Here is a 19,876-nt window from a genome sequence, read left to right on the forward strand (position 1 = left end):
CCCAGATCCAAAATCAAGTGGTTTCAGCCTGGAGTTCAGCCTGTTTTCATCTACTATTCTGGGCCGTCGAGAAATATATATTTTTATATCACCTTTTTGATCATCTCCCAAAGACACTATAAAAGAAGGAAGGGTCACTGATGTCAGAATACCAGCGTTCTATGCTCTGCTTGGTGCCAGACTTAGACGTCAGTTCTATTGAAGCCTGTATTCAAATAAAAATAATATACCAGCTATCTGAGGAAATATACATCAACCAATATATCAAACGTTAGCTAGTTAACTCTGCAACAAATTAGAGATGATTCTGACATCTGAGGTGATAATAACCTGTTAAACAAGGAGACGGCTGATCCCATGCAACTCAATGTGAACTGAAAGTGTCCACACTTGGCACCGATGTGCGTCTGCGTGCTACGCGGTGACGTGATGACCCTTCCCTCCTTTTATAGTTTCCCTGATAATCCCTGGGACGGTGGGATTCCCTCGATTTCAAGCCCTTTCATGGTGTGTTATATATCACACACTAGTGCAGCGTGACTGAAGCCCAGGGAGTGGAATCTCTCTCAGCATGCATCCGCCACAAACTCTTTTTAAAAAACATACAAAGCCGACCCAGTTAGGGAGGATCCACGTCGCCACCCTGTTCTTCCAGATGTAGGTCCAGATTAGGGGACCGACCAAATGACATTACACCAAGTACCGATTCAGGCTAGATCAATCGGTACAAAATTCCTATACCTTTACTAGGGCTGTCAAGTTTATTGCGTTAGATTAATTAATTACACAGCAAATTATCGCGTTATGAAAATTAACTCAAAATAATTAAAAAAACATTTAAAAATATGGTCCATTTGCATGTTCTTGGTATCTGATTCTAGGGACATCTATGGATCTCAGGGAATGTATTCCCAGTGTCAGAAATACTGTGTCTGTTACTAGGCTTGAGTAAATTGTAATGAACCAAATGAGAATATCAATAAAAATGTTTTTATCTTTGACTGTGAGTAACACCATGCTCAAATGTACCAGACCTGAAAAATCTAAGCAAATTAATAAATGGAAGATGATTAAACAGAAGGTTTTGTAGATACAGTACAGATTTCTGCCAGACACATGCCATTTGAAATATGATTATAGAATATAGAATGTCAGGCCTAAAATGGTTATGCGATTCAAATGTGATTAATTAGATTAATTAATTACAAATCCTGTAATTAATTAGATGCATTTTTTTAATCGCCTGACGGCACTAACCTTTACATGTTTAGAATAAAGTATGAAGAGTGTAATATGCTAGAGAAGAGGGAGCCTTTTGCACAAAAGTATACATATATCTTGTCCCATCTCTTGGGTCTTTGGAACGACCAGATGAGGTCAGGGGAGTTTGATCATATTATTTACTGAGGATGGCCAGATAATGTCGATATTCAAACATTTAAAAACACAATACATGATCATGCGATTTTTTTTTTATCTACTTTTTCTCCTCCTTTGTGATTTTTTCTCCCCATCCCAATTTACCTCTCGTGCCAATTCTCCCTCCCCTGTCCTGATCGTTGCTTGCATATGCCCCCCACTGGCCGGTTGTAGGGAGGATAGAAGCCTTGTCCCCTCCGATACATGTGGAGGCAGCCTGTCACATCTTTTCACCTGTCAGCGCGGACTCTCATTTGGCGAGGAGTAACGTGTAGGAGGCTCACACTGCCCCCGCCATTTTTCCTGACTTTGCTGTGCAAGCGCCCCAACCGACCTGTAGGAGTCGCTGTTCACAACGACCAGACTACCACCCTTCGACTCCCCACCCGCTAACTCTGCCAATTGTGTCAGTATGACGGCCAGCCCAGGCCGGAAGCAACGCCGACAGCCGGATTCGAACCCGGTGTCTCTTGCGTTGGTGACGAGCGCAATGTCCGCTGCGCCACCCAGCCACCCTATCATGCGATTTATTATAGTGTGTCAGAACAAAAAAAGAACTAAATGTTCTAAATAAATAACAATGTTGAAATTGAGAAGTTCTTTACAACTGAAATAATTATTTTAGTTATTAGAGAGAGAGAGAGAGTTTGTGTGAACGGTACCCATCCCTATCCCAGATCAACTCGGGAAGACCCGTTCATACAGACAGCTGATGGGAGTATAGGGAGTTGTAGTTCATACAGACAGCTGATGGAAGTATAGGGAGTTGTAGTTCATACAGACAGCTGATGGGAGTATAGGGAGTTGTAGTTCATACAGACAGCTGATGGGGAGTATAGGTAAGGGATAATGTATGCCTACGAGGTCATTGTCGCAAAATAATTGACCGACACGGAGTTTAAAATACCGAGGCGCCGCGCCGAGGTGTTTTAAACGTAGTGAAGGTCAATTATTTTGCGACAATGACCGAGTAGGCTATACATTATCCCGCTTATTACATGGCTAACTTACTAACAATATACCTAATTCATTTGACAAATCGCAGTTGTTCTGTGGCTCTGTCAGCCCAAATAAAGTGATTATTATTATTGCGGGCAGCCTCCGCTGTGTTCTGGCTCCGCTCGTCGCTCCGCCCCCTGTCATCGCCGGCACGGCAGTGTCTAATTGCACTGAAACAGTGTGTCAGTGGGCTTGATTGCGAACAGCTGCGCTCTGCGGTCATTATTGAAAAATCTGCGGTCATTATTGAAAAATAATGACCGCAGTCGGGGGGCTATTGACCAATCACAAGCAAGCATTTCGGCGAATGTGAAAACGCCATGTAATAAGGAGTTGTAGTTCATACAGACAGCTGATGGGAGTATAGGGAGTTGTAGTCTGACATCACTTTAGTTTCCGGCACGGTCCACTACGTATCGGGATTTATCATTGGGAAAATGTATTATGGGCTATTGTAACAATTCTGCCTGATGAACATTGGCAAGCTTTCCATTTCTGGACAAAATTAGTTCCCTTCCATCACTAACATTATTGTTTAAAGTTCCCATTCCCAGTGTGTTTTCACGTGTGACGGTCACGTGACGCGGTGAAGAAGATGGCCGCTTGAGAGAGAGCTGCTCGCAGCGGCATCTTGATTTATATCCTAAAACAGTATCCTTAGTCGGCAAATAGACACAACAAAGTCATCATAGAGGAGCGATCATCTTGGGAGTCTGAAAATGGCGAGCAAACAGAAAAACCCACCTCAGAGTACCACTAAAAAGGAAGGTTTACGCTCGGGGGGTCCCAACGTGGACCAAGATGGCGATGATGAATCTCCTACTACAGAAGAAAGTGCAAATTCGACGGGGGAGGACATAGCGAATATTTTTATAATCCTGAAGAAAATATCTAAAGAGATGCAAAGCTTGGGTGAAATTCGCAAAGCCACCATGTCGATGGAAGGGAAACTGACATCACTCGTGTCAAGGATCAGTGACGTGGAGGGGAGACTGGGCTTTCTGGAGGACGCCGACAAACAGCTACAGTCTGAACCACCCGCTACCAGAGCTGAGATGGAGGCTATCCGTGATAAAATGGACGACATGGAGGACAGAAGCAGACGCAATAACCTACGCTTCGTCGGGATACCGGAGGGCAGCGAGACAGGGGACGCAAATACCTTCCTCGAGAATCTCATACCGGAGCTGCTGGGCATCACTACCCCCGCTAAGGGGTGGTACATCGAGCGTGCTCACAGACTGACTCCCCGCTCCGCCCCGGAGGACCGAAGCAGAAGCCGCACGTTGATCGCAAGATTCTTTCGCTCGGGAGATAGAGACAAGATCCTAAGCGCCTCGCAGGAGAAGGGAGAGCTGAGATGGAATGGAAAACGAGTCATGATTTTCCCTGACTATTCCAGGGGCACACAGGCTAAGAGGGATGCCTTCAAAGACTGCAAGAAAGCCCTACATGAACGGCAGGTTAAATTTGCACTGCAGCGCCCGGCCACACTCAGAATTGACACCGGCGAGGGATCCAGGCGCTTTGACAACCCGAAGAAAGCCATGGATTTCATCCGAAGCTCGCTGAGCAAGCTGGCTGGCTAGCTCGCTAGCTTATCTGAGGGCTGCTAACCTGTTCAAGGTCCAGCTGAGTGCAGCGGTATGAAAGGGAATCATCCTAGCCGGTAAGGTGTAGTATATTGACTGTGAGCCAACTGGGGACTAGCCTACAAGACTATTGAACAATGCAGTGACTTGGTTACTTGCTACTTATCCCCCACGTATGACATTTGCGGTATGAATTGTTCTATATTCGCTCGTTATGGATGAGCGGGGTTGATATTTTTATTTTTTATTTTGATTTCTTCTCATTTCCTTTTACTAGCCTACCGGCTGTCCTTCAATATCCCGTTAGCGTTCCTTTAGCGTTAAACGAGCTGGATTCTCGCTAATTCATTGAGAATGAATGATGTCACTTTATGACAAACGTGCGCAAACTTTTGCCAAAACAATGCCGCGGGTGGGCGGCGCTCAGAGCGAACCACTCTACCGACGGATCATGGACCAGAATCGTATCCGTCTGTGTTTTTGTTTTAGTTTTTTTTTTGTGTTTTTTTCATCACGCTATGTTTTGTTTACAGCGTGTCATGTTTTTTTTTATTGTTTTTTGTCAAGAGCCCTGCGTTTGTATAATGGAGCAGTCGGTATACACACGGCTGCCCCCACTGTCGTATATTACAGCTAAATTACCACCAACTGCCCGAACTCACCCTATTATCTCTCACATACAGGCCGTATGGAAGAAGGTGTCTCGCATCTTTCATATCAACCCCCATTTAAGCCTGTCAGCAGGCTTATGGGCCAACCCAAAATTGTGTATATGCAGATCCCCCTTTATGTGGAAGGAATGGATAGACAAAGGCATCCTCACCCTGGGGGACCTCTATGAAGACGATGCATTAAAATCTTTTGAAAAACTGATTCAACAATATCAGCTGGCCAACAATCAATTTGAGATATTTACAATTGAGGCATCTTCTCATAGGCACATTTGGCTCGCCACAGACCCTCCCCCAGGGTACAGACCTGCTGAAAAAGATTTTGGCTATTTCTGAGTTGGGACATGAGGCCTCGGTCTACTATTCCATGTTTATCGACAGGGAGGGCAGTGGGATATCCTCTGCTCTCAAAATAGTCTGGGAAAAGGATCTAGGGGTCACATTTGAGCAAGAGGACTGGGATATAATCTCGGGGATCCCCAAACAGGTGTCCAGGGATATTAGAACAAGGCTAATACAATTCAAGATCTTCCACCGCATTTATTGGACCCCCTCTAAAATGTATAGACTGGGCCTGAAAGAGAACCCAGATTGCTGGAAATGTCACACAGGGGAGGGGGACCTAGTCCATGCACTCTGGTCATGTCCGAAAATCGGAGACTTCTGGAGTAACATACATGACTACATCACAGAGGTCACAGGGACGGAGTATGATTTCTGTTCTGGTTTATATATCCTGGGGGATCCCCGCAGTCTTAGCCATATCGCAAAGCCCCTAGCTGATTGGATACAGACTAGTATAATGATAGGCAAACAGATCATAATGAGAGGCTGGAAGGCACCAGAAGGCCCGTCATTCCGAGAGTGGAGTGGAGAACTGGGTAGGGTAGCTGCCTATGAGAAAATATCTTTTAGTTTAGGAGAGAAAGGAGACAAATATATTAGCAAATGGGGGAAATATTTGCAATTTCACTTACTATAAAAGGAGGAGGGGCACACTTGTCCAAGACAGCGACGATACACATGAGTATAGAATACCTGACAAATGCACCATGTTTATGTAGACAAGAATGGCTCTATGTTTTAATGTAGATTTATTTTTTCGTTTGGTGTTTCCTTTCTGTTTTGGTACTACTTTCCATTATATTCTCGGCTTAGTCTAATTTATCTTTCTATTTTTTATTTTTTATTTATTTTTTGTTATGGTAGAATTTTTCGTTTGTTTAGGTTTACTTATTCTAATGTCTTTATTTTTTATTTTTATTTTTTTTCGGTCTTCCCCCCCATATGGGGGGTATCAGTGTAACCTAGACGTTAGGGGTCCAGGTGTCTATGTTGTCCTTCAGGACTGACCCATGCTGATGCAAAATATGTCATTCATTGTATTGTCCTGAAGTACTGTGTGCAAAAAGAAAAAATATGCAATAAAGTATAAGTCATAAAAAAAAAACATTATTGTTTAAGCATTTCTGGTTGAAATAAAGTTGTAGTTAAAAGGTTGTTTAATTTGTTGTTAAAAAATAACCACACTTACCAGTAGAACGCCTGTCGTTGGACCGTGAGGGGAACAACAATGACGTAGGGCTGTCCCCGACTAAGGATTCGGATGACCGACTATGATTGGCCAAAATTTGCCGTTAGTCGACTATTGGTCGACGAAAAAAAAAGTATAATATAAAAATTTTTATGTTTACATTTATTAAATAAAAAAAAAATTATCATTCCATTTGTGCTGTGGGGGGTGGTTAATGTCTGAAGGGGTCGACGGAAGGCTTCATGTCCTCTGCAAAAGCATGCAATTGGTCCACTGATGGATACATCTTGATATTTGTCTAGTCTAGTGTGTTCATTAGATGGGTGAAATCCTCTTTCAGTGCCTCTGTGCCTGTTTTCGTAGGCAGTTAGCCTCTGGTATGCGTGTCATTAGCGTTAGCCACGATTCTAGGCCTCTTTTCTTTTGGAAAGAATGATAAAAATAAATAAATTTATATATTTTTTCTTCTTTTTTTAATATATTCGACTAAGAGGTTGGCCAGTCGACTACGGCTCCTTTCGACCGATTAGTCGACTAATAGGGGTCAGCCCTACAATGGTGTAACTACTACACCTCCCTGGGCCTAACAAAATTAATAGTTGGTTTCAGGTTGCCGACCGACCCTGCCGATTTAGGTGCGACCCAATATATTTTATGAGTTTAAAAAAAAAATTATATATTAAAAAAAAAAAAAAAACGTTTTTTTTTTTTTTTTTTTTTTGAATAAAGTTTCATAGAAATCTTAGTCAAACATTTAGTATTATGGATATTAAACATGCTGGCAGAGTACATGGATCCATGTTGTTGTGAACATTTTAATTAAATAAAGAAATTCCCTATCCATAGTCGCCGTGGGAAAGAATAAAATAAAAAAATAAAATAAAATAAATTCCCTACCTACCCATGGCCAAACTGACAACCAACCTGAAACCAACTATTAATTTTGTTAGGCCCTATGAGGGGGTGTAAGTGATGGTTCATCTCACCTCTGAGCAGACAAAGTCGTGGGCTGGGTTCACCACCACGTGGGTGTCCAGAACATCCCCGCTGTGCCGCAGGGTCCTCTGGCCTGCAGGGGGAAGAAGGAGGCAGTGGTCAGAACAACAAGACTGACGGGAGGAAACAACACGGAGGAGCAGCTCTGGTCAACATGTCCTTTGGTCCAGAGGGCGGGAAGGAAGGAAGGAAGGAAGGAAAGTGTCAAGACTAACCCATCCATGCTACATTCATTGCACACACATCCACACACTCACTTTAAACTTTAATCATTCCCCTTTAACGTTCACTTTAAACACTACACCACATTTCTTTATATATTCATTACCAAAATATTTGCACTACATTTATACCTCATTTTTGCATCGTTGCATTTTGTACTTTAGTTTTGCATATTGTATATTTTGTATAGTGTTTGGTCTTTATTCTTTATTTCTTTTACTGTATGAAGCACAATCTTAGCGGGCTCATACAGAACCAAGCATTTCACTGTAATGTACATGTACATTATGTGACAAATAAAACAACTTGAACTAGCTGAAACTGAGGCGACCTGGTAATAATAATTTAAAAAAAATGGGGGCGCCTTTCACGACACGGTCACCTTACAGATCATAAAAAACAAAGCAAGGCACTTAGAAGTAGAGGTTAAAAACAAAAAACAGGAAGTATAAAACAGTGAAGTTAAAATAAGCAGGGGGTATAGAACAGTGACACGGGTTATAGTGAATATGCAAGTTTAAACAGATGGGTTTTTAGTAGGGGTGCACGATATTGATTTTGACCCCGATATCGATAACTTTCTGCTCCTCAAGGTCGATACCGATATACATATATATTTATTGTATTTTTTATGTATATTCCTGTAGTTTTGACCTAACCAGATTTATCATGACATGAGCGTTACTTGAACATATGTTTCTTTATAGAGCCATAATTATAGACTCATTATATTACTTCTTTATTGGAATGGACCACATCGTACACAAGTCGCCCCAATGTTGCTATGACACCTGTATTTCCACAAGGGGATCAAATTAATATCTTAGCTTATCAATTGCAGATCATTTGGAGTTACTGTGGGCCTACTGTATATCCCTAGAAAATGGTCTTATGGTTCCTTTCAACAGCTGCCTTCAATTATGTCTACAAGAGGTTTAGACTGAAGGAAATGACACGAGAAGAGGAACAAGAGAAACACGTAGCCGCAACACAAGCCAAACAACACACTGGAGATAAAAGCTCAATAAAAAGACCAAACACATTTGAGGATGTTTAGTGCTGCAGCTAAAAATACATCCCATGTTGGCACACGTGACATTAGTTTAGTTATTTGTAAGAGACAAGTACAGATAACATTGATAGTTGCAGAATCAGTGTCCGATATACTGTACATATGTATATAGATGATGTACTGTACATATGAATATAGATGATGTACTGTACATGTGTATATAGATGATGTACTGTACATGTGTATATAGATGATGTACTGTACATGTGTATATAGATGATGTACTGTACACGTGTATATAGATGATGTACTGTACACGTGTATATAGATGTACTGTACAATGTGTACATGTGTATATATATGTACTGTACACGTGTATATAGATGATGTACTGTACACGTGTATATAGATGATGTACTGTACATGTGTGTATAGATGATGTACTGTGCACGTGTGTATAGATGATGTACTGTACACGTGTATATAGATGATGTACTCTACACGTGTATATAGATGATGTACTGTACACGTGTATATAGATGATGTACTGTACACGTGTATATAGATGTACTGTACACGTGTATATAGATGATGTACTGTACACGTGTATATAGATGTACTGTACACGTGTATATAGATGATGTACTGTACACGTGTATATAGATGATGTACTCTACACGTGTATATAGATGTACTGTACACGTGTATATAGATGATGTACTGTACACGTCTATATAGATGTACTGTACACATCTATATAGATGTACTGTACACGTGTATATAGATGTACTGTACACGTGTATATAGATGATGTACTGTACACGTCTATATAGATGATGTACTCTACACGTGTATATAGATGATGTACTCTACACGTGTATATAGATGATGTACTGTACACGTGTATATAGATGTACTGTACACGTGTATATAGATGTACTGTACACGTGTATATATATGTACTGTACACGCGTATATAGATGTACTGTACACGTGTATATATATGTACTGTACACGTGTATATAGATGTACTGTACACGTGTATATAGATGTACTGTACACGTGTATATAGATGTACTGTACACGTGTATATAGATGTACTGTACACGTGTATATAGATGTACTGTACACGTGTATATAGATGTACTGTACACGTGTATATAGATGTACTGTACACGTGTATATAGATGTACTGTACACGTGTATATAGATGTACTGTACACGTGTATATAGATGTACTGTACACGTGTATATAGATGTACTGTACACATGTATATATATGTACTGTACACATGTATATATATGTTCTGTACACGTGTATATATATGTTCTGTACACGTGTATATATATGTTCTGTACAAGTGTATATAGATGTACTGTACACGTGTATATAGATGTACTGTACACGTGTATATAGATGTACTGTACACGTGTATATAGATGTACTGTACACGTGTATATAGATGTACTCTACACGTGTATATAGATGTACTCTACACGTGTATATATATGTACTCTACACGTGTATATATATGTACTGTACACGTGTATATAGATGTACTGTACACGTGTATATAGATGTACTGTACACGTGTATATAGATGTACTGTACACGTGTATATAGATGTACTGTACACGTGTATATAGATGTACTCTACACGTGTATATAGATGTACTGTACACGTGTATATATATGTACTGTACACGTGTATATAGATGTACTGTACACGTGTATATAGATGTACTGTACACGTGTATATAGATGTACTGTACACGTGTATATAGATGTACTGTACACGTGTATATAGATGTACTGTACACGTGTATATAGATGTACTGTACACGTGTATATAGATGTACTGTACATGTGTATATAGATGTATTGTACACGTGTATATAGATGTATTGTACACGTGTATATAGCAGAAGCTGATTTCCAACACCAGTCCCTTGATGGACATTGATAGTTCAAGCAATCATTAAAATTAGGCTACATGTTTAAAAGTTGTACATATAATAATAATAATAATATAAATAATAATGAAAACAATACAAACAACCCCCGAAAACGTATTTATAGCATAAAGTATACAAATAATGACTAGTTGGTGTCATGATAACAGTTCTGGCCAAGAGGTTATGATGATGCAGTATGAGATATGAGAAAAAAAGAATTGCATGCATATTTTTACAATAAAACACAAGATAGTGCCCCAATGAAATGGTATGGTATGAAATGGTAAGCACTCTGTAGTTGTGAGTTTTCCGATTGAGAAGCAGTTTTTTTTTTAAATTTATTTATTTTATTCAGTGTTTGGCAGGAAGCGTCAGAAGCCAGAACGTTTTTGGCTGCAGCAATAGGTGTTTTTGACGGCACAAATAAATGTGCATAAACTTTTTTTTTGATCCACATTTTCTCCCATTTTCTATATTTTCTCCCATCCCAATTTCGTATCATCCAATTCAACCCTCCCCTGTCACGGACGCTGTTTCTTGCCTCCCACAAGCCGGCTGCAATGTGGACTAAGTCATACATAGCACAAGTCCCCTCCGGTACTTGAGGTAACAGCAGTCGCATCTTTTCACCTGCGCAGCTCGATCTCTCAGTGGCGAGGAGTAACGCGTGGGAGGCTCACGCTGCCCCCGACACTTCCTGATTCTACTGCGCAGGCGCACCAACCGACCTGTAGGAGTCGCTGTCCACAACGCCCGATCCCCACCCATCAGTTTCCCACCCCCTAATACGGCCAATGTGTATTAGTACGGACGACCAGCTAAACTGAAAGCAATGTGGAGCGCTGGGCTCGAACAGGCGAGCCCAGCGTCTCCGCATTCGTGGCGAGCGCCTTGCCCACTACGCCACGTAGCCGCCCTAAATGTGCGTAAACTTGTAGCCAAATTCTAGCGCAATACTTAGGAGATGTCATTGATTGATATGCTAATTGATACGATTCAAGAACTGATCCTTGTGGTATGCCCATTCTACTTTATGGCATTCAGATTAAGAATGTTGACTCCTCTTACGTAAACAAGCAAGAATTAAACCATGTTTTTACTTAATTAATAAAGATAAGGAAAGATAATTAGTTAATTTGGACAGCAGGATGTCATGATCGACAGTATCAAATGCCCTTTTGACCAAATGGTGGTTGACGAAGTTTTCATTGGTGGTTGCAGGAGAACTCCATTCGGGAGCTGCACTGGACTGTGTATGAAACGCTATAGGACTTTTAATTTGAAATGAAACAAGGAGAAGGAGACTTAGGATGCAGGCCGCATGTGGAGCCTGAAGGATTTCAAGCCTCTTATTGGATTAGCAAGGTATCTGGGCAGGAGATGAGGTACCCTCGCGACGTGGAGATGATAAATGTTAAATGCCCGATTATCTGGTGAACTAGGCTAATTCTCGACATCCGTATGCCACTCGGAGAGCAACGTTTCCCGTCAGCCACACATGTACAGGGACCTCGCTCCGACCTTGACCCGTCAGCCACACATGTACAGGGAGCTCGCTCCGACCTTGACCCGTCAGCCACACATGTACAGGGACCTCGCTCCGACCTTGACCCGTCAGCCACACATGTACAGGGAGCTCGCTCCGACCTTGACCCGCCAGCCACACATGTACAGGGACCTCGCTCCGACCTTGACCCGTCAGCCACACATGTGCAGGGAGCTCGCTCCGACCTTGACCCGTCAGCCACACATGTACAGGGACCTCGCTCCGACCTTGACCCGTCAGCCACACATGTACAGGGAGCTCGCTCCGACCTTGACCCGTCAGCCACACATGTACAGGGAGCTCGCTCCGACCTTGACCCGTCAGCCACACATGTACAGGGAGCTCGCTCCGACCTTGACCCATCAGCCACACATGTACAGGGACCTCGCTCCGACCTTGACCCGTCAGCCACACATGTACAGGGAGCTCGCTCCGACCTTGACCCGTCAGCCACACATGTACAGGGAGCTCGCTCCGACCTTGACCCGTCAGCCACACATGTACAGGGAGCTCGCTCCGACCTTGACCTTTGTGCGGAGATGAACAGGAAGCTCCGACTTCCTTCCTTCTGACCAGTTCAGCTAGTATTATACAGTGATACAGTATTATACAGTGATACAGTATTATACAGTGATACAGTATTATACAGTGATACAGTATTATACAGTGATACAGTATTATACAGTGATGCAGTATTATACAGAGATACAGTATTATACAGTGATACAGTATTATACAGTGATACAGTATTATACAGTGATACAGTATTATACAGAGATACAGTATTATACAGTGATACAGTATTATACAGTGATACAGTATTATACAGTGATACAGTATTACACAGTGATACAGTATTATACAGAGATACAGTATTATACAGAGATACAGTATTATACAGTGATACAGTATTATACAGAGATACAGTATTATACAGTGATGCAGTATTATACAGTGATACAGTATTATACAGAGATACAGTATTATACAGTGATGCAGTATTATACAGTGATACAGTATTATACAGTGATGCAGTATTATACAGTGATACAGTATTATACAGAGATACAGTATTATACAGTGATACAGTATTATACAGAGATACAGTATTATACAGTGATACAGTATTATACAGTGATGCAGTATTATACAGTGATACAGTATTATACAGTGATGCAGTATTATACAGTGATACAGTATTATACAGTGATACAGTATTATACAGTGATACAGTATTATACAGAGATATTATACAGAGATACAGTATTATACAGAGATACAGTATTATACAGTGATACAGTATTATACAGTGATACAGTATTATACAGTGATACAGTATTATACAGAGATACAGTATTATACAGAGATACAGTATTATACAGTGATACAGTATTATACAGAGATACAGTATTACACAGTGATACAGTATTATACAGTGATACAGTATTATACAGTGATACAGTATTATACAGTGATACAGTATTATACAGTGATACAGTATTATACAGTGATACAGTATTACACAGTGATACAGTATTATACAGTGATGCAGTATTATACAGTGATGCAGTATTATACAGTGATACAGTATTACACAGAGATACAGTATTATACAGTGATACAGTATTATACAGTGATACAGTATTACACAGAGATACAGTATTATACAGTGATACAGTATTATACAGTGATACAGTATTATACAGTGATACAGTATTACACAGTGATACAGTATTATACAGTGATACAGTATTACACAGTGATACAGTATTATACAGTGATACAGTATTATACAGTGATACAGTATTATACAGTGATACAGTATTACACAGTGATACAGTATTACACAGAGATACAGTATTACACAGAGATACAGTATTATACAGTGATACAGTATTATACAGTGATACAGTATTACACAGTGATACAGTATTACACAGAGATACAGTATTATACAGTGATACAGTATTATACAGAGATACAGTATTATACAGAGATACAGTATTATACAGTGATACAGTATTACACAGTGATACAGTATTACACAGTGATACAGTATTACACAGTGATACAGTATTACACAGTGATACAGTGTGATACAGTATTATACAGTGATACAGTATTACACAGTGATACAGTATTACACAGTGATACAGTATTATACAGTGATACAGTATTACACAGTATTATACAGTGATACAGTATTATACAGTGATACAGTATTATACAGTGATACAGTATTATACAGTGATACAGTATTATACAGTGATACAGTATTACACAGAGATACAGTATTACACAGTGATACAGTATTATACAGTGATACAGTATTACACAGAGATACAGTATTACACAGAGATACAGTAGTATACAGTGATACAGTATTATACAGTGATACAGTATTACACAGTATTACACAGTGATGCAGTATTATACAGTGATACAGTATTATACAGAGATACAGTATTATACAGTGATACAGTATTATACAGAGATACAGTATTATACAGTGATACAGTATTACACAGTGATACAGTATTACACAGTGATACAGTATTACAGTGTGATACAGTATTATACAGTGATACAGTATTACACAGTGATACAGTATTACACAGTGATACAGTATTATACAGTGATACAGTATTATACAGTGATACAGTATTATACAGTGATACAGTATTATACAGTGATACAGTATTATACAGTGATACAGTATTACACAGTGATACAGTATTACACAGTGATACAGTATTACACAGTGATACAGTATTACACAGTGATACAGTATTACACAGAGATACAGTATTATACAGTGATACAGTATTACACAGAGATACAGTATTACACAGAGATACAGTATTACACAGAGATACAGTATTACACAGAGATACAGTATTATACAGTGATACAGTATTATACAGTGATACAGTATTATACAGTGATACAGTATTACACAGTATTACACAGTGATGCAGTATTACACAGTGATGCAGTATTACACAGTGATGCAGTATTACACAGTGATGCAGTATTATACAGTGATGCAGTATTATACAGTGATGCAGTATTATACAGTGATGCAGTATTATACAGTGATGCAGTATTATACAGTGATGCAGTATTATACAGTGATGCAGTATTATACAGTGATGCAGTATTATACAGTGATGCAGTATTATACAGTGATACAGTATTATACAGTGATACAGTATTATACAGTGATACAGTATTATACAGTGATACAGTATTATACAGTGATACAGTATTATACAGTGATGCAGTATTATACAGTGATGCAGTATTATACAGTGATACAGTATTATACAGTGATACAGTATTATACAGTGATACAGTATTATACAGTGATACAGTATTATACAGTGATGCAGTATTATACAGTGATGCAGTATTATACAGTGATGCAGTATTATACAGTGATGCAGTATTATACAGTGATGCAGTATTATACAGAGATACAGTATTATACAGAGATACAGTATTATACAGTGATACAGTATTATACAGTGATACAGTATTATACAGAGATACAGTATTATACAGAGATACAGTATTATACAGAGATACAGTATTATACAGAGATACAGTATTATACAGAGATACAGTATTATACAGTGATACAGTATTATACAGTGATACAGTATTATACAGTGATGCAGTATTATACAGTGATGCAGTATTATACAGTGATGCAGTATTATACAGTGATGCAGTATTATACAGTGATGCAGTATTATACAGTGATGCAGTATTATACAGTGATGCAGTATTATACAGTGATGCAGTATTATACAGTGATGCAGTATTATACAGTGATGCAGTATTATACAGTGATGCAGTATTATACAGTGATGCAGTATTATACAGTGATGCAGTATTATACAGTGATGCAGTATTATACAGTGATGCAGTATTATACAGTGATACAGTATTATACAGTGATACAGTATTATACAGTGATACAGTATTATACAGTGATACAGTATTATACAGTGATACAGTATTATACAGTGATACAGTATTATACAGTGATGCAGTATTATACAGTGATGCAGTATTATACAGTGATGCAGTATTATACAGTGATGCAGTATTATACAGTGATGCAGTATTATACAGTGATGCAGTATTATACAGTGATGCAGTATTATACAGTGATGCAGTATTATACAGTGATGCAGTATTATACAGTGATGCAGTATTATACAGTGATGCAGTATTATACAGTGATGCAGTATTATACAGTGATGCAGTATTATACAGTGATGCAGTATTATACAGTGATACAGTATTATACAGTGATGCAGTATTATACAGTGATGCAGTATTATACAGTGATACAGTATTATACAGTGATGCAGTATTATACAGAGATACAGTATTATACAGTGATGCAGTATTATACAGTGATGCAGTATTATACAGTGATACAGTATTATACAGTGATACAGTATTATACAGAGATACAGTATTATACAGTGATGCAGTATTACACAGTGATACAGTATTACACAGTGATACAGTATTACACAGTGATACAGTATTACACAGTGATACAGTATTACACAGTGATACAGTATTACACAGTGATACAGTATTATACAGTATTATACAGTGATACAGTATTATACAGTGATACAGTATTATACAGTGATACAGTATTATACAGTGATACAGTATTATACAGTGATGCAGTATTATACAGTGATGCAGTATTATACAGTGATGCAGTATTATACAGTGATGCAGTATTATACAGTGATACAGTATTATACAGTGATACAGTATTATACAGTGATACAGTATTATACAGAGATACTTATACAGTGATACAGTATTATACAGTGATACAGTATTATACAGTGATACAGTATTATACAGTGATACAGTATTACACAGTGATACAGTATTACACAGTGATACAGTATTATACAGAGATACTTATACAGTGATACAGTATTATACAGTGATACAGTATTATACAGAGATACTTATACAGTGATACAGTATTATACAGTGATACAGTATTATACAGTGATACAGTATTATACAGTGATACAGTATTACACAGTGATACAGTATTACACAGTGATACAGTATTATACAGAGATACTTATACAGTGATACAGTATTATACAGTGATACAGTATTATACAGAGATACTTATACAGTGATACAGTATTATACAGTGATACAGTGATACAGTATTATACAGTGATACAGTATTATACAGAGATACAGTATTATACAGAGATACAGTATTATACAGTGATACAGTATTATACAGTGATACAGTATTATACAGAGATACAGTATTATACAGTGATACAGTATTATACAGTGATACAGTATTATACAGAGATACAGTATTATACAGTGATACAGTATTATACAGTGATACAGTATTATACAGTGATACAGCAACAACTGCAGCACGTTCTCTGCGAGGATGCAAGCAAGGGAAACAATGATGAGGATGATTAATTTTGAACACAGCAAATATAATGATCCCTTTCTTAAGACAAGACATTTTATGTATTTAAATAAAAAGGATACTTAAGTAACTGAATACTGCTATGTTCCCTTAGTGTCTCTGCTAAGTCCTGCTATGTTCCTTAGTGTCTCTGCTAACTGCTAAGTCCTGCTATGTTCCTTAGTGTCTCTGCTAAGTCCTGCTATGTTCCTTAGTGTCTCTGCTAAGTCCTGCTATGTTCCTTAGTGTCTCTGCTAAGTCCTGCTATGTTCCTTAGTGTCTCTGCTAAGTCCTGCTATGTTCCTTAGTGTCTCTGCTAAGTCCTGCTATGTTCCTTAGTGTCTCTGCTAAGTCCTGCTATGTTCCTTAGTGTCTATGCTAAGTCCTGCTATGTTCCTTAGTGTCTCTGCTAACTGCTAAGTTCTGCTATGTTCCTTAGTGTCTGCTAACTGCTAAGTCCTGCTATGTTCCTTAGTGTCTCTGCTAAGTCCTGCTATGTTCCTTAGTGTCTTTGCTAAGTCCTGCTATGTTCCTTAGTGTCTCTGCTAAGTCCTGCTATGTTCCTTAGTGTCTCTGCTAAGTCCTGCTATGTTCCTTAGTGTCTCTGCTAAGTCCTGCTATGTTCCTTAGTGTCTCTGCTAAGTCCTGCTATGTTCCTTAGTGTCTCTGCTAAGTCCTGCTATGTTCCTTAGTGTCTCTGCTAAGTCCTGCTATGTTCCTTAGTGTCTCTGCTAACTGCTAAGTCCTGCTATGTTCCTTAGTGTCTGCTAACTGCTAAGTCCTGCTATGTTCCTTAGTGTCTCTGCTAAGTCCTGCTATGTTCCTTAGTGTCTCTGCTAAGTGCTGCTATGTTCCTTAGTGTCTCTGCTAAGTGCTGCTATGTTCCTTAGTGTCTCTGCTAAGTCCTGCTATGTTCCTTAGTGTCTCTGCTAAGTCCTGCTATGTTCCTTAGTGTCTCTGCTAAGTGCTGCTATGTTCCTTAGTGTCTCTGCTAAGTGCTGCTATGTTCCTTAGTGTCTCTGCTAAGTCCTGCTATGTTCCTTAGTGTCTCTGCTAAGTCCTGCTATGTTCCTTAGTGTCTCTGCTAAGTCCTGCTATGTTCCTTAGTGTCTCTGCTAAGTCCTGCTATGTTCCTTAGTGTCTCTGCTAAGTGCTGCTATGTTCCTTAGTGTCTCTGCTAAGTCCTGCTATGTTCCTTAGTGTCTCTGCTAAGTCCTGCTATGTTCCTTAGTGTCTCTGCTAACTCCTGCTATGTTCCTTAGTGTCTCTGCTAAGTCCTGCTATGTTCCTTAGTGTCTCTGCTAAGTCCTGCTATGTTCCTTAGTGTCTCTGCTAAGTCCTGCTATGTTCCTTAGTGTCTCTGCTAAGTCCTGCTATGTTCCTTAGTGTCTCTGCTAAGTGCTGCTATGTTCCTTAGTGTCTCTGCTAAGTCCTGCTATGTTCCTTAGTGTCTCTGCTAAGTGCTGCTATGTTCCTTAGTGTCTCTGCTAAGTCCTGCTATGTTCCTTAGTGTCTATGCTAAGTGCTGCTATGTTCCTTAGTGTCTCTGCTAAGTCCTGCTATGTCCCTTAGTGTCTCTGCTAATTCCTGCTATGTTCCTTAGTGTCTCTGCTAAGTGCTGCTATGTTCCTTAGTGTCTCTGCTAAGTCCTGCTATGTTCCTTAGTGTCTCTGCTAAGTGCTGCTATGTTCCTTAGTGTCTCTGCTAAGTCCTGCTATGTTCCTTAGTGTCTCTGCTAAGTCCTGCTATGTCCCTTAGTGTCTCTGCTAATTCCTGCTATGTTCCTTAGTGTCTCTGCTAAGTGCTGCTATGTTCCTTAGTGTCTCTGCTAAGTCCTGCTATGTTCCTTAGTGTCTCTGCTAAGTGCTGCTATGTTCCTTAGTGTCTCTGCTAAGTCCTGCTATGTTCCTTAGTGTCTCTGCTAAGTCCTGCTATGTTCCTTAGTGTCTCTGCTAACTCCTGCTATGTTCCTTAGTGTCTCTGCTAAGTCCTGCTATGTTCCTTAGTGTCTCTGCTAAGTCCTGCTATGTTCCTTAGTGTCTCTGCTAAGTCCTGCTATGTTCCTTAGTGTCTCTGCTAACTCCTGCTATGTTCCTTAGTGTCTCTGCTAAGTGCTGCTATGTTCCTTAGTGTCTCTGCTAAGTCCTGCTATGTTCCTCAGTGTCTCTGCTAAGTCCTGCTATGTTCCTCAGTGTCTCTGCTAAGTCCTGCTATGTTCCTCAGTGTCTCCGCTCCATCGGGGCCACATGACCGCATCAGATGAAAACGGGCCACATGCCTGATTCCGCATCAGCCGTGACGAGGGACAGATAGCCGTGTGGGCATGACTTTATAAAGCCAAGGATTACCAGTAAATCCACACACGCACCCCCCCCCCCCCCCCTCCCCCCTCTTTTTATTTCATGTCTGCATGCTACGCTGAACCATCATCTGTC

The 19,876-nt window shown here is 39.5% G+C and overlaps 1 protein-coding gene across 1 annotated transcript in view; it reads right to left on the reverse strand.

Moving 5' to 3' along the window:
* map1sa (microtubule-associated protein 1Sa) overlaps window positions 1-19,876 on the reverse strand; it is a 94,433-nt gene that overhangs the window by 15,133 nt on the left and 59,424 nt on the right. Inside the window, exon 3 of the mRNA XM_084310190.1 lies at window positions 7,202-7,284. Coding sequence (XP_084166316.1) covers window positions 7,202-7,284 — 83 coding nt within the window. The remainder of the gene's footprint in view (window positions 1-7,201; window positions 7,285-19,876) is intronic.

This window comes from Notolepis coatsorum, assembly GCF_963971535.1.
Source record: "Notolepis coatsorum genome assembly, chromosome: 3".
Lineage (NCBI taxonomy): Eukaryota > Metazoa > Chordata > Actinopteri > Aulopiformes > Paralepididae > Notolepis > Notolepis coatsorum.